A 14,723-nucleotide genomic window follows, 5' to 3' on the forward strand; every position below is an offset into this window, starting at 1 on the left:
ATATGAAAAGTAAACATACGAACTCGTGGAAGAGGGTTAGACATACCTAAAAAATAATTTTAATCATGTACAAATAGTAATATTTTCCGTCGAAGGGGTTCGGATGAATCCCCCAATTAAGTATATGTTGTCTCCGCCTCTGAAGATAATATACTTTCGTAAGACCCTTATACGAATATATGCATGTCCCATTAATATTGTAAATTAATAATTCTTTAAATTAAAATTACAAAAATATTTAAGACAATTTAGTAAAACATGATTCTATTGTTTCAATCTTTTTTCTAAAAAATTTAAATCCAGTCAAAATTGATCTCTAACTCTTTCTATTGCATCTAAAAGATCTAGTGTTGTCTTTTTGAATTTCACAAAAAAAAAAAAAAAACTTGAAAAGTTCTTGACGTGATATGTTTCTTTATGCGTAATTGATTTCAAAGATATTGTATTGTCTTCTACTTCATCTTTAGCATTGATTTCTTTGATGATATTTATAATTTCTTCTAAGCTCTTGACTTCTGAATATGTATCGTTTATTTTACATATCTAAATCTTATTAAAGCTAACCTTTCGTGTTTCTACACATAAAACTAAAATTTTAAAACCTAACTAAATAATGTAGTTTTTTCAGCAAATGAATGATATTGGACGTGTCTCAGCATAAGTGGCGAAGCATAAGGTGGTTCCGCCACTATCCACCTTCTAACACATTTCATTTTCATCATTATCGCTGTATCTTTCATTCCACCATTACTTCATCTCTATTTTTCGTACTATTTATTTAGATTGTAGAATATATAAATATTTTTAAGCTAACGAACACAAAAAAAGCTCATTTACCTTTTTTTTAAAAATTCATTGTAAATATTTTCCTTCATTTTAGAGGACTGAAATTTAAAATAAATATTCTAACAAAAATCAAGGGAATTATTGAATAATATATACTACATATATAGGAAAATTGATTTATCTACGCATACCATAATTTTTCAACAAAGAGTGTCCTATCTTTGTAGTTATATCAAGAAATAATTTCTGAGATATATAATCTACTATCATTATCTGCTACTCGATTGTTAATTTATTCTTTTTAAAAATGTGTTAGATTTATTTTCCTTAGATAAAAATAGTTTTGACACTTTAAAATAAAATAACAACAATAAATTAATGCGATACAGTAAATAAAATTTGATAACGTATAAAATATATATGATTCTATTTCAATCTTTATAAAATTGAGAGATTGTTTCAGATAAATTCTAAGCTAATATCAACAAAAGCTAAAGTGGATCAATAAAGACATGTTCATATGTTTGATAGTTAATAGAGTATATAAATATTAGTAATTTATGAAAAATTATGAGAAAATTGATGTATTATTTTGTGGGAAATCGATATGCATGTTTTAGTTATTCATCTATGTATTACTTATTTTGTGTTCTTTCATGCATAAAATTATACATAAATTTACTGATAACTTATATATGTATTATTTCCATAGATTTTCAACTTGTAGCTCAAACATCATAGCAATAGTTCTAACTAACTATCAAGTATGATATTACTTATACGGTACCTAATATATAAAAAATGAATCTCATAACCAACTACCAAATAATTTGAGCACTATTCACACACGTTATTTATATCATATCAATAAATGAATGATGAGTAAATAATGAATATATTTTCTTTAAAACTTTTCACATTTACTCATGATATTATATATTTTTTAACAAATTTCTCAACTTCTGTTTATATGACAGTATTATTTTTAATTAATCATAATTTTTTATAATCATACAAAAATTACAACGTATAATATATTTAAGATCATTAAATATAAATATCGTTTAATTACAATTTTCATTATTTTTGATCATACGAAAATATTATTTTTAGCCAAACACAATCTTTTATAGTTATATACACATTATATAACTTACAATTTATATAAGATCATAAAAATTAAAAATCTTATAGTCACATAAATATTATAAAAACATTTTAAAACACAAATCTTAAAGTTCCCTTTTTCTTCCTATGATTTTTCATCAAATACATAGGTCTATCAAAACAAAGAGTATATAGTTCTATTCCATTTATTATTAATCAAAACCTATACCCCATATAGTTTGGAGTAAATTTTGAAGGGGTGACACCTTGTTTGGATGGTTAATTTTTCAATTATATATATTGTATTGTTAATTTAAATAGTGTATTTATTTTAATATAGATATAATAATTTGATATTTTGATTGTTATATAAATTTTACTATATCATATCATTAAAATTCATCGTTAACTAGTAACAAAAAATTCATTATATATAACGATTGACTTAGTGTAATTGTGTCATTACTTAATATTTTCTTCTCATTTTGTAATTACATAGTATTCAATAGTCATATTAACGATAGTAGTTCTATCACATGATTCTTGTAGGTATATCATCCAAATTGTAGATATGATACGTTATGTAACGATGTAAAATGGTACAGTTTATTCAAACATTATATATGTAACTCATTATAATACAATACGATACATTATGAAACAACATGTAATCGCGGTAAAACTTAGGTCACATTAGCATTTCCACGTGGCAGACTATGACAGCCTGTACTTTCCTAAATCTTTATGGTACGTCAGTAAATATAACCATGGTCTTTCTGTAATTTCCCATCAATTATATGCCCATTTTCGTTATTCATAAAAGCAAAAACCATTATTAATTACTGAACTTTTCCCAAATAATATTTAATCCAAACCGTCCATTCCAGCCAGCATTTAATCTCAACCGTCCATATGTTTCAGTTAAAGCCAATCTGCACCGTCAATAAAAATATAAACGGGTATGATCTTGCCACGTTTTGTTATTATGTCATTATATTTTCTCTACCAAAAAAGCAAATCATCCACCGTCAAAAAAGTCATCGACGGTGATAAATAGGGCCACGTGGCAACATTTATTAAAAATATAATTAAAAAGGGCTCAGATTTTCTGTCTAAAAATTGTAAAAGCCAAAAGGAACCCTAGAGGCTTTTTTATTTCTAAAACATTTGGTATTTTTTTGTTAGGGTTAAAAAAAAAAATTGGTACTTATTATTTTAGAAAATTTTATTATTTTAAAAAGATAAAAATCAGTTAGGGTTTCAAATCGGACCAAATCAACAATCCCTCAATTTCTCTGATCGGAGCCCTAGAATTCATCCTCTTGCATGTGATGGATCTTCGTCATTTTCGATAATTCCGAGGTAAAGGTACGTGAATTTATTGATTTTGATGTAATCAACTGAGTTGAGAGGAAATGATGCATACAGTTTTTGTGTTTTTTGTTTAATTTGAAGGGGTTTTTGTGTTTGATTTAGTATTTTGTTGTGGAATTGTGGTTAACAGATCTGGAAGCATGTGTGTGTGTGTGAAAATGATGTGTGATGGGATATGAAATTTGGGGAAGTGGTTATTTTATTGGGATTAAGTGATTACTGTAGATGGAAAGTGGTGTAGAAGAGAAATCTGGTGGTAGTTCTGTAGAGAATTCGAAGAAACAAAGGTCTTTGGATTTACAGACACTATATAAGTCTGGGGATTTGAAGAAGGGGAAGGTTTCTGTTGGAGAGAGTGATGTTGATGCTAGGCAGAAGAAGAAAAAAAAGAAGAGAAAGAGTATAAAAGAGGTGTCATTGGACAAGCTTGAGCCATCTGGTAAAAAGAGTAGGAGTAGTAAGGATGAGGATCATGTGAATGGGGATAGTGTGGGACCAGCTGAATCGCTGTTATCATCATCAAAGTTGGAGAAAGGATTGGATTACAGCAATCGGCTGAGTGGATTTTCTCTTAAGTTACATATTAATGGTAATGCTATTCCAAGGCGACCACGTGGTTTTGTGGGGAGAAGTAAGTTTAAAAATGGTCGAGCTTCGCAGTTATCGAGGGTTCAGACTTCTGTCATTGGAAATGTGAAGATAGAAGGTGAACTTGACAAAACTGAGGGTGATCAGCTTCCAAAAAAGTGTGCTTTGTCTGGCGGAGAAGCTAAAAGTGATGAACGGACTTCTAAATTACCTAGTCATTCAGCTGGCAATGGTGTTACTGTCAAGGAAAAGAGAAAGAGAAGTGTTGACGATTCCCGAGAAAAGAAAAAAGATAAGGTAAGTTCAAGTCGGCATGCTAAAGAAGATGGTCATGTAGCTTTAAATAATGGTGAAACATCTTCTGGAAAGCACCTGAGTACTCGTAACAAGAGAAAGGATTCGTCATCTAGGAGTAGAAAATCTGTAAAGAATGATATACCATCTGGAGATAATTTAGGAAGCTTTCGTCAAGGTTCTCTGATTGATGATGATGAGGTGAACCTTGAGCAGAATGCGTGCATGATGCTGTCGTCGAGATTTGACCCTAGTTGTACAGGGTTTTCTTCAAAAAACAGATCTTCAGCATCGCAATCTGCTGAACGTTTAACTTCTTTACTCACTTCTGGTCAGGATTTTGTTAGTCGGGAGGGGAATCCCTTGACTGGATCAGAATCTGTATCAGTTGATACTGCTAGCAGAGTTCTACGACCTAGACAGAAGCTCAAAGAAAGGGGTATTTCTAGGAAAAGGCGTCATTTCTATGAAGTTCTTCCTAGGGACTTGGATGCTTACTGGCTATTGAACCGAAGGATTAAAGTCTTCTGGCCATTGGATGAGAGTTGGTATTATGGTCTTTTGAATGATTACGATCCAGAGAGGAAACTCCATCATGTTAAATATGATGATCGAGATGAGGAATGGATAAACCTAGAAAGTGAGAGGTTTAAACTTTTGCTTTTCCCTGGGGAGGTACCGGGAAAAAGGAGAGTCAGAAAATCTGCAAATGCTACAGAAAGCATTGACGAAAGAAAACTTGACTTGGTGGTAGATGGTGACAGCCACCAAGGTAACTGTCCGGACTCTGAGCCCATTATATCTTGGTTGGCTCGATCATCTCGTCGAGTAAAGTCTTCTCCTTCCAGGCCATTGAAGAAACAGAAAACATTACAGTTATCTACACCTGTTGTGTCATCACCGCTGCATGTCAAAACTAACGGCACAGGCTGGAATTTAGGTTCCTCGAACAGCTGTATAGGCAGGACAGATAATGATGTTCTATTGCCAGAGAAACTGATTGATCATAGCATGGCTGAGAATTCTTTTGTCGAAAGTCATAGCAGCCCCAATGATGGAAAACCTGTTGTTTATGTTCGAAAACGTTTCCGAAAGATGGATGGGCTTCCTGTGTATGAAGCTGACAAAGCTTATGTAGCTAATATACCTACTGTTTCTGTTGCACCAGTTGTGGATGAATTACGGAACTACAAATCCAGTGTTATGTGCATCCCTGGCTCTCAGAGCGAGAAGTTCCCATCTGCAATTGATGATGAAGGGGTGCTAAGGTTACACAGGCCATTGCTAGAAGCTAAGCAATTCAGGGTGGAAATATGCCTACCCGTTTTGCCTTTGTTGCTGCTTGAAGCAGAACAGAATTGGTTATCTCGCTCTGTTTTGCTACTGCAGCATGGTGCCATTATGATAAGGTGGCCAACATTTTTTTTAGAGATGCTTTTTGTTGATAATGTAGTTGGACTCAGGTTTCTTTTATTTGAGTGTTGCCTCAACCATGCCGTGGCCTTTATTTTCTTTGTCCTAACATTATTCAATCAAGCTGATGAAGAGTGGAGGTATGAAAGTCTTCAGTTACCTGTAACTTCAGTAAGGTTTAGGCTGTCTTCTATTCAGGATTCTAGGAAGCAGCAATCTTTTGCATTTTCCTGTTTCTCCAAACTCAAAAATTCAAAATGGTTATACCTGGACTCCAAGCTTCAGAAACGTAGTTTGCATGCTAGGCAGCTGCCTCTGTCTGAGTGCTCATATGAGAATATCAAGTCCCTCAATTGCAGAAGTGACCAATTGCAGTTCAACGCTCATGCAGACCCTTCCTCATTTAAGGTATTTCTCGTTCTTAATGTGATGTGTACGGTAGCTATATCTCTTTTTTCTTCTCTGATCTTTGTCTTATTAAGGTACTTAGTGTTCTTAATTCTATAGAATATTGGTAGGATTGTATGATATTTCTCCTTGTTCTTCTTTCTGCTGTTCTTTATTTTTTCCCTTCCATCTTTCTAGATTTTACTATTTTGTTCTTTACATCCATATGTTATTTACTTGCAGAAGAAGTTTGTGCCAGGTTATCTCCCCAAAGGCACCTCGACGGAGTGTTGCAGTGCATGTTTTACTAGTTCTACTCTTAGTTCTGCAACGAAGCTCGGAAGAGTTCCTCCTTTTGCTCTTTCATTTTCTGCTGCACCCACTTTCTTCATATGTCTACATCTTAGGTTACTCATGGAACAACACAACTTTGCTTGTGTTAGCCTTCAGGATAGTTCTATAAATGCTTGCCAGCCAGTTAAAAGTGATGGCAGCCGGGTGAAGTGCTCTGAGATCGCTGGCTCTGAGGATATTTCAGAAACTTCATTTACTGGAGGTAGTTCTGCTGGAGGGTCATCATTTGCTGAACGGCAGCTGGGAAGTTTGGCATGTAAACAACAGCTGGGGAGTATGCGCGTTCCATTGAAGTCATCTCAAAATTGTCAATTAGATGTTTCCGGGAGCTCTTTCACCGCCAAACTTTCTGAATTGGACACGTCTGATGTGACTGTTGTGTCAAACAATTTGGAATCTGATGATCAAGTATTGGACCAGTTTGTTGGATCTCCAGGGAGAAGACATTCTAAGAATTTATCTCACCGCTTGTCTAATGCTCGGTGCCATTCTGGTTTGGTGGGGATGAGTGTTGTAATTCCATCATCTGACCAAGTTGAGGGACTATCTGATGGAAAAGAAATTATCGTGGGAGAGGAGTCTCATTTGAGTCTGAATACAGGTAATGACCTGATTTCCAGCCCAAACCATACCGTTACAAGTGATGTGGTACGGAGCTCTAATATTACTGGAACGGGTGATCGCATGGTCCAGAGTCCCAACCCTTCAGGCCCAGGAGGTTTGCCACATCGTAACAGAAACAACTCTAGTTCTTCTCCTTTTGGAGAAATTTCACCTGTATGGGTTGATGGCAAGGCCAACTTTACAGGGGGTGGATTTGGCAATGGCCCAAAGAGACCTCGAACGCAGGTGCAGTACACACTGTCTTATGGAGGTTATGACTTCAGTTCAATGCACAAAAATCACAGCCCACGAACTCTTCCTTATAAAAGAATTAGAAGAGCTAGTGAGAAGAAGAATGCAGATAGTTGTGGTGGTTCGCAGAGAAATATTGAGTTACTAGCTTGCAATGCAAATGTGTTGGTTACTCTTGGGGGGGTCAAAGGGTGGAGAGAATTTGGTGCACGTATAGTCCTGGAAATTGCTGGTCACAATGAATGGAAAATTGCTGTCAAATTTTCTGGGGCTACCAAGTATTCATATAAAGTTCATAATGTTTTGCAGCCTGGCTCTACCAATCGCTTTACGCATGCCATGATGTGGAAAGGGGGGAAGGATTGGGTCCTGGAGTTTCCTGACAGAAGCCAGTGGATGTTGTTCAAGGAGTTGCATGAAGAGTGTTATAACAGGAATATACGTGCTGCCTCAGTTAAAAACATCCCTATTCCCGGTGTTCGTTTGATAGAAGAAATCGAAGATTATGCATCCGAAGTCTCCTTCATTCGCTCTTCACCGAAGTACTATCGACAGGCAGAAAGTGATGTTGAAATGGCCATGGATCCGTCACGTATATTGTATGACATGGATAGTGAGGATGAGCAGTGGTTATCCAAGAATAACTTTTCTTGCTTTGGTGAGAGTAAACATGAAGAGATATCTGACGAATTCTTTGAGAAGGCCATGGACATGTTTGAGAAAGTTGCATATGCGCGACATTGTGATCACTTTGCGCCTGATGAGCTGGAAGAGCTGATGGTTGGTGTAGGGCCAATGGAAGTAGTTAAATCCATTCATGAGCATTGGCAGAATAAGCGGCAGAAGAATGGCATGGCTTTAGTACGCCATCTCCAGGTATGATTACATTGAAATTGACTACTTTAAATTACTTAACAGACTAGTGTCAGCATGCTCCTGTGTCAGTACAACTGTAGGCTGTTATTAGCTGCTGAAAAAATGTATTTGACAAGTGCCAAATTGTTTGACTGGAAGTCTTGTCATAAACTTAAAATATTTCTTTTCTCAACAAGCTTACATTTAAACAAACTTTTAAGGGGTTAGAATCCATTATCTTTGGCCTTGGAATCTATTACTTGTGGGATTTGACCAAGTTTGGTAGTTTTTCCTCCTGCAAACGGAGAAGGGACAAAATTGTTTATGTGATAACTTACTTAACAAAAGAATTGTTCATACAATATTTCTTTGACTTTTGCTTCTTTCTTCCTTCTCAGTAATCTGGCACCCCTATGGTGTCTGGACCAAAACTATTAAAATTGTAATGCTTTTTGTTTGTTCCACAAGATGGTCCGCTTCAGTTCATAGTACTCGAGTATCTATTTGTAGAGCAATATATTTTGCTTTAAGTGGGCATCACGTTATGCCCAACAGTTTGACTTGGTTAATATGGACAATGTTTTCCTTTCCATTTTCTTTGCATGCCACCTTAACGGAGTCTGCATTGCATCACTTTGTATCATCCATTGACCTCCATATAATTTTTTTTTTGAGAAGGTAACGATTTGTATTTCTATTTCCAAAAAATCAAAACCTGCCACAACATATAATTAAGAAACATTGTCCATATTAATAATTGGTCTTCAGTGTAGAAGACGATGCATAACTGATTCTGTAGTTTTTTCACGGACGTAGCACCTGCTGTCTATATCTCATTCTTTGTAAAATTAGGACGTGCCTTGGTTTTCCATGTCTATTTTCCATGACAAGTTCTTCTATGTCCTAGCTTGACTAGGATCTTATAACATGATTTACCTGTAAAGACTCCACTGTTACTGCCTGTCCAGTGTCTAGAATTACTTAAATTTGCCCTTTCAATTACCCAAGAGTGTGTCCTAGTGGTCAATGGAGTGGGTTGAACACCATGAGGTCACAGGTTCAATTCCCAGAGACAAAACAGTAGGTGAATTCTTTTTTGATGACAAGGGAAACCCGCAGCGGCTACCCTTTAGGTACGCACATGGTAAAACCCCTGCACCGACGGAATAGCCCGCAAACCACACAGAAGAGGTAACCCGTGGAATTAGTTGGTATGCCTTCATGAGATTCCCCATTAAAAGAACTTCTGAAGATTCCATTCTGTATTGTTAAGACAGTCTTCCACAGTGCAGTGTTATCAGCTATCAGACTCAAAAAGTTATGAAAACATATATCTTGAACCCATCTTGTGAAGGCAAGAGCCAGCCTAAGTTTGTGTGCAATTAAGATGTGCCTTCATGAAATTTAATCTTTAAAGATGTTCCATTTTGAGACATGGGCCATTTGATGGTTGAGAGATGAGATACCGTGGTCTGTCTGTTTGTCACTTTAGAACTTCATGTGTGTCCCAATTTTATAAAGGAGAACTGTAAAAGAATTGTGCTGTTGTCTTTACTGTGCTTTTAATTGTCCTGGCTAGCTTTTGCTGTCTTAAAGTGATAAAAAGGCACCCCTTTGATTGCTTTCTTAAGTGAATGTTGTGTTTACTTGTAAGCTATTGATCTTGCTTTATCATATTCCGATATAATTTGCCTTCAGTTATCTACGGTGATGATGTTGCTTGTTTAAGCATCAACTTTTTGCATGTCACAGTCAATGAGCTATTGAGACAATATAAATTAGTTTGTCTCATCCATCTAGGAGGAATTGTCTTGGATTAGTGGAATGCAAAATATACTTGCAAAAGATAGAATGCAAAATATTCTCACCAAAAAATGGAATGCAAAGGATACTGACCATTGGATCCTTGATACTTTATGATCTAACTGGTTTTGGTTGACTCACTTTGCTTTTTGGTAAACTGGGCATCCTGGGTGTGTATTAACTTTTTTCCGAGAGAGTACACTTTTGTGCCACCATGACTCCTCATTTTCGTTGATGCACCCATAAAGGAGTATAACAATGCATGGTCCTTAAAGTAAGCTATTAGCTTGCTAAAACCCGAGCCATACCCTTTTTTATGGCTTGTTGATTACCTGAACTTTATTTTCCTTGACATACTCATGATGAAAGGTATAGCATGATATAGGGGACCTTATGTGGTTTTATAGATTCCATGGTATGATGAATATTTTGCTGGAGACTGCAACTGTATTTCTGATTGATACCCTTTCATTATATGTCTCGTCTTCATGTGAACTGTCAATTTCAGATTAATATCCTTCATGTGTCTTGTCTCTCTACTGATCATATTTTTATTTTTTTGATGATTGTTAATTCTCCTCATATTTCTTAAAAGCCTTCATGATTATGTTTTCTGTTGTATTCCATGTAAGAAAAATTTTCTGTTTTCTGTTGGATTTTTTTGATTGTTAATCCTCTTTTCTTCAGCCACCCCTTTGGGAGAGGTATCAGCAGCAACTGAAGGAATGGGAACAAGCAATGTCAAATGCGAGTTTTGGCTTTGCTGGCGGATGCCAGGATAAAGCAGCTTCCATGGAGAAACCACCTATGTCTGCATTTTGTTTGAAGCCTCGAGGTCTGGAGGTTCCAAACAAGGGCTCAAAACAACGATCACAGAGAAAAATCTCAGTTTCAGGACACAATCATGTTGTCTCAAGAGATCAAGACGGTCTTCATCCCTTTGGTACTTCTCTAGCCAACTTGCTATCATTCTTGCCCTTTAGTTTGAAAGAGTTCATTATTTTTTTTACTGTTGCTTAACTACTTGATACTTTATATTGTTTTTTTAAAAATTTGTCATTTTTCTTTGTAGGGAGAAGATCAAATGGATATTCACATGGAGATGAGATGTTCATGTATCCAAACCATGAATATTCAGATGGTTCTCCTATGCTTCATGCATCACCCCGAATTTTTTCACCACGAGAAGCTTCTGGGTTTGGATATTTTTCCTTGAACTCAGATGTGTCTGATTGGAATCAACCCAAATTTTATAGGAACAAACCAAAGAAGATTGGGTCGTTTCACTCTCACAGCAATCAGCATATGGTGGCTTCCAATGATCAGAGAACTATTGTGAAGCGAAATGGGGTTCATAGGTGGAATATGAGCTTACCTGGGAGGTCTAATAAGAAGCATTACCGTCGTGAAGGATCTCGTGGGTCAGCCATTGAGCAATTTGACAGTTCAGATCTTCATGAGTTCAGGTTGCGTGACGCCTCCGGAGCAGCACAGCATGCTCTTAACGTAGCAAAGCTGAAGAGGGAGAAGGCCCAAAGGTTACTCTATAGAGCTGATCTAGCCATCCATAAAGCTGTTGTCGCTCTCATGACTGCTGAGGCAATCAAAGCTGCTGCTCTGAGCGCAAATGGTGATGGTTAGGTTGTGACTTGTGTCTGAGTATGGTGATCACCACCAAATCAAGTTCACCGATCCCTACGAATCAAAGCTTTGGGAGGTACTGATTGTGCTGGTGTAGGATCCATTATTGTTGATAGCATTTAGTAGGGTTTTCAAAATAGGTTGCTGGAAAATTCTTGTAGCAGAGTCTTTACTTTTTGCCTAGGTCATGATTTTATGTACTTCAATTATACATAGTGTCATAGTCTTCAGGCAATTTCAGTACATAGCTTTTAGCCTTTCGTTGCTCGCTAGTGTTCCGGGGGGAGCAGGTTTTTCCAGTTCATTGTAACTGAAGGGCTCTTGCCTGTGAAGGGGGTGCATGAAATTTTGCTATGCTCATCGATCATTGTACAGATTTTTATCAATGTTTACCCTCCCCCTTCTTTTAGCTCTCTATTGACCTACCTACTTACCCTTAGCATAGTGCTTCATGCTGAAGGTGCAATTGCCCAGAAATAATGTAATACATCTCTTGAAAAGTAAATTACATATTTTTGTTTGGGCTATATTTGCATTGAAGTAGAACACCTTATTTGTTGGAAAAATAGATCAAGTATAGTGACTGCCCATTAAACGATTTCGAATGTTGTTGTGGGTGTTTGCTTTTGCTTCATTAATTCATTGCCACTAAAAATCATTTTTGGTATCGTAAGATGATCTGATAGAATATATTAAGAGCAGATGATGTGTCCTTAAAAGGCATTATGAGCCCATAACGATTTTAACTTAAAAATTACTAGTTATAAACATTTTTTTTAAGTTACCTCGAACACTCAAAAAGCGCACGAAACCAAATAGGTTTTATATTTTCTAAGAGATACCTCATGAATTCTATATGCTCTTAAATTAACTTATTTTAAGTCAAAACAATTTTTAAGCACTTTTGAAGAGTTGGAATAACTTAAAAAGTATTTACCAAAATGCATTTATTTATCAAAAGTCGGGTTTTTCAAATATCAAACTAAACCATTTTGCCAGCAGAAAGAAAGGAAGAAGCAGAAGCTTTCGCATGTAAAGAGATTCTAAGCGAGAAGCAGTACTGAACCGGAGCCACATAGAGTTAGTTCCCCTCAAAGTCTTCTTCTGAACTTGCCAACAAGTGTGTGTCAGATTTTTGAATTTATAAACCAAATCAAACCAATAAAACTCAGGTTTTTCAACTTCGGATTTTTTTTGATAAAGTATTCGTACAAAAATATATTTTACTTATACTTCAAATATTTCTTTACTTACCAAAATGCAACTATCTAAGTTATTTCTCAAGAAAATAACAAAAAATATAATATGATTAATGACACTAAAATATCCAACAAAAAAATAATAATAAAATCGCGTAAAACAAATATTGCAAATTAATAAGTCCTAATGAAATTGGTCATAATTTAAAGTACTAAATCATGCTAAAATAAGTTTAGTAAGTATTAGTTACATGACTAAATATTAAAAGAAAGTAAAATTAGATCATGTATTTTACTTGTCTAAATCTATGTAAAACTAAAAAATAAAAATTCAATATTATTGCCATTCTTAGTGTTGAATTTATTTTCTTTTTATTAAATCTTTATTATAATTACTCACATGTATGAACTATAATCTTTATCAGATCATTAAGAATTCTAACTTTCAAACATTAAATAAATATATTAAAAGACAAATACTATGTAAAAGTATAAGAGATATTTAAAAATTATATCAAAGTAAGTATTTTTACGTATAAAATAAAATTTTAAAATTATATATATAATGTCGGGTTTGTTTGATCTCGGGTTGTTTTATTTTAGTTGAAATCAAACCAACCCAAATATAGTCGATTTTTTTTTTCCAACACCGAATTAAGTCAAACCAAACCACTAGTCGAAATTTTTTTCGATTTGACTCATTTTGCGATTTGATTCGATTTTCAATTCGATATTGTAGCCCCTACTTACAAGTCACAAACACTTTGTTTTGAGCTAAATGAGTAAAAATAAACCAGCTGATAATCCCCTCACAATATTCTCAGACACATCACATCATCTACTCTTAATATATTTTTATCAAAATCATATTCGAGGGAGGCAACTTCCACTAGTGTGTGTGTGTGTGTTTGCAACTAAAAAATCCAAATGCCACACACAAACTTTGAACTCAAATGAGACAAAACTTGATGCATTTTGTAAAAATATCAAGCAAAAGCAACCACCCCATAAGAACATTTGAAATCACTTAGAACTTCATTAACAAATAAAGGTGCTAACGCTTCATATTGCTCAAACTAAAATTTGTGATTTGCTTTTTCAAGATATGTATTATATTATTTCGAGCAAATGCTCCATCAACATTAATAAACACCATGCTAAGGGTACGTATATAAGTCAATCAATAAAGATAAATAAGGTGCTATCACTTCTTAGACCAAATACGTTTTTCAAATAAGGTGCTATCACTTCTTAGAGAAATCAAGAATTGTATTGATGAAAAATGATGTTGAGTTACAAGGTACGAGAAAATTGTAGAGTCCTAATTTAACTATATTTAAAGTCCAACTACATACCTATTAATTACTTATATAATAATAATAATAATAATAATAATAATAATAATAATAATAATGTAATTATAAATAATACAATTTGTCACCCCCTAACTTACCTAATAAGCTATTCTTATTACCAACATTTGTCTCATCATATTTTATTTTATATTTGGCCCTTTTTCACTAGAATGAACCTATTCAACGATTGTAACTCTAGTTTTTTTTATTTGACCTATTGAATTGCCTTTCGGAAGTATTGAAATATCTATACCCTACATGAACATTATTATCAATATTCTTTTCACTATTATCCCCTTCAAATTCATTCTCCAATTTCTCTCTATTTAGATTTTAATCGACTTTTCTATCATAAATGCCTTCAATTGTGTTCGTATTGTAATGATTTTGATTGAATGAATGAAGACAAACTGTGTGTTAGTCTCATTTATTTTCTAATGTGTTCGAATGACTTGAAGTAAAACACAATCATTCTCTAAATTTTCACCATCAATTGGACTAATGTGTTCTGGAACAACATATGTATTCTCTATTAATATCTCTCACAAAATCTGGTTTTACATCATCCAGCGGTGTTTAAAAGGAACAAATTATGAGTGGTTTAATGATTCAATAGGAAAATGATGTAGTTGAGGAACCTAAGGGGTAAAAACCAACAAGTTTAGAGATCTATTTATGAGTTCGGCCTTGTATAAAATTGATAGTGAATACA

At 34.6% G+C, this 14,723-nt stretch overlaps 1 protein-coding gene across 2 annotated transcripts; it reads left to right on the forward strand.

Annotated features, from left to right (window-relative positions):
- Positions 1-3,071: 3,071 nt before the first annotated feature.
- On the forward strand, positions 3,072-11,870 carry LOC107028516. 2 transcript variants are annotated; one of them, XM_015229605.2, is made up of 5 exons: positions 3,072-3,261; positions 3,398-5,970; positions 6,193-8,034; positions 10,504-10,759; positions 10,889-11,870. In XM_015229605.2, exons 2-5 carry the CDS (start codon positions 3,493-3,495, stop codon positions 11,455-11,457), a joined length of 5,145 nt encoding a protein of 1,714 aa, XP_015085091.1. In that variant the 5' UTR covers positions 3,072-3,261; positions 3,398-3,492; the 3' UTR covers positions 11,458-11,870. The 2 variants fall into 2 exon arrangements, with proteins under 2 accessions (XP_015085091.1, XP_027774596.1); XM_027918795.1 differs by having other exon boundaries at positions 3,072-3,255.
- Positions 11,871-14,723: the final 2,853 nt, after the last annotated feature.

The sequence above is a fragment of the Solanum pennellii genome, chromosome 8, assembly GCF_001406875.1.
Source record: "Solanum pennellii chromosome 8, SPENNV200".
Taxonomy (NCBI): Eukaryota; Viridiplantae; Streptophyta; class Magnoliopsida; order Solanales; family Solanaceae; genus Solanum; species Solanum pennellii.

Excerpts from the sequence above, each read along its gene's own strand:
- LOC107028516 (XM_015229605.2), top strand. The coding sequence starts at position 3,493 with ATGGAAAGTGGTGTAGAAGAGAAATCTGGTGGTAGTTCTGTAGAGAAT. Across the intron at positions 8,035-10,503 it reads CTTTAGTACGCCATCTCCAG|CCACCCCTTTGGGAGAGGTA; the intron begins GTATGATTACAT and ends TCTTTTCTTCAG. Across the intron at positions 10,760-10,888 it reads AGACGGTCTTCATCCCTTTG|GGAGAAGATCAAATGGATAT; the intron begins GTACTTCTCTAG and ends TTTTCTTTGTAG.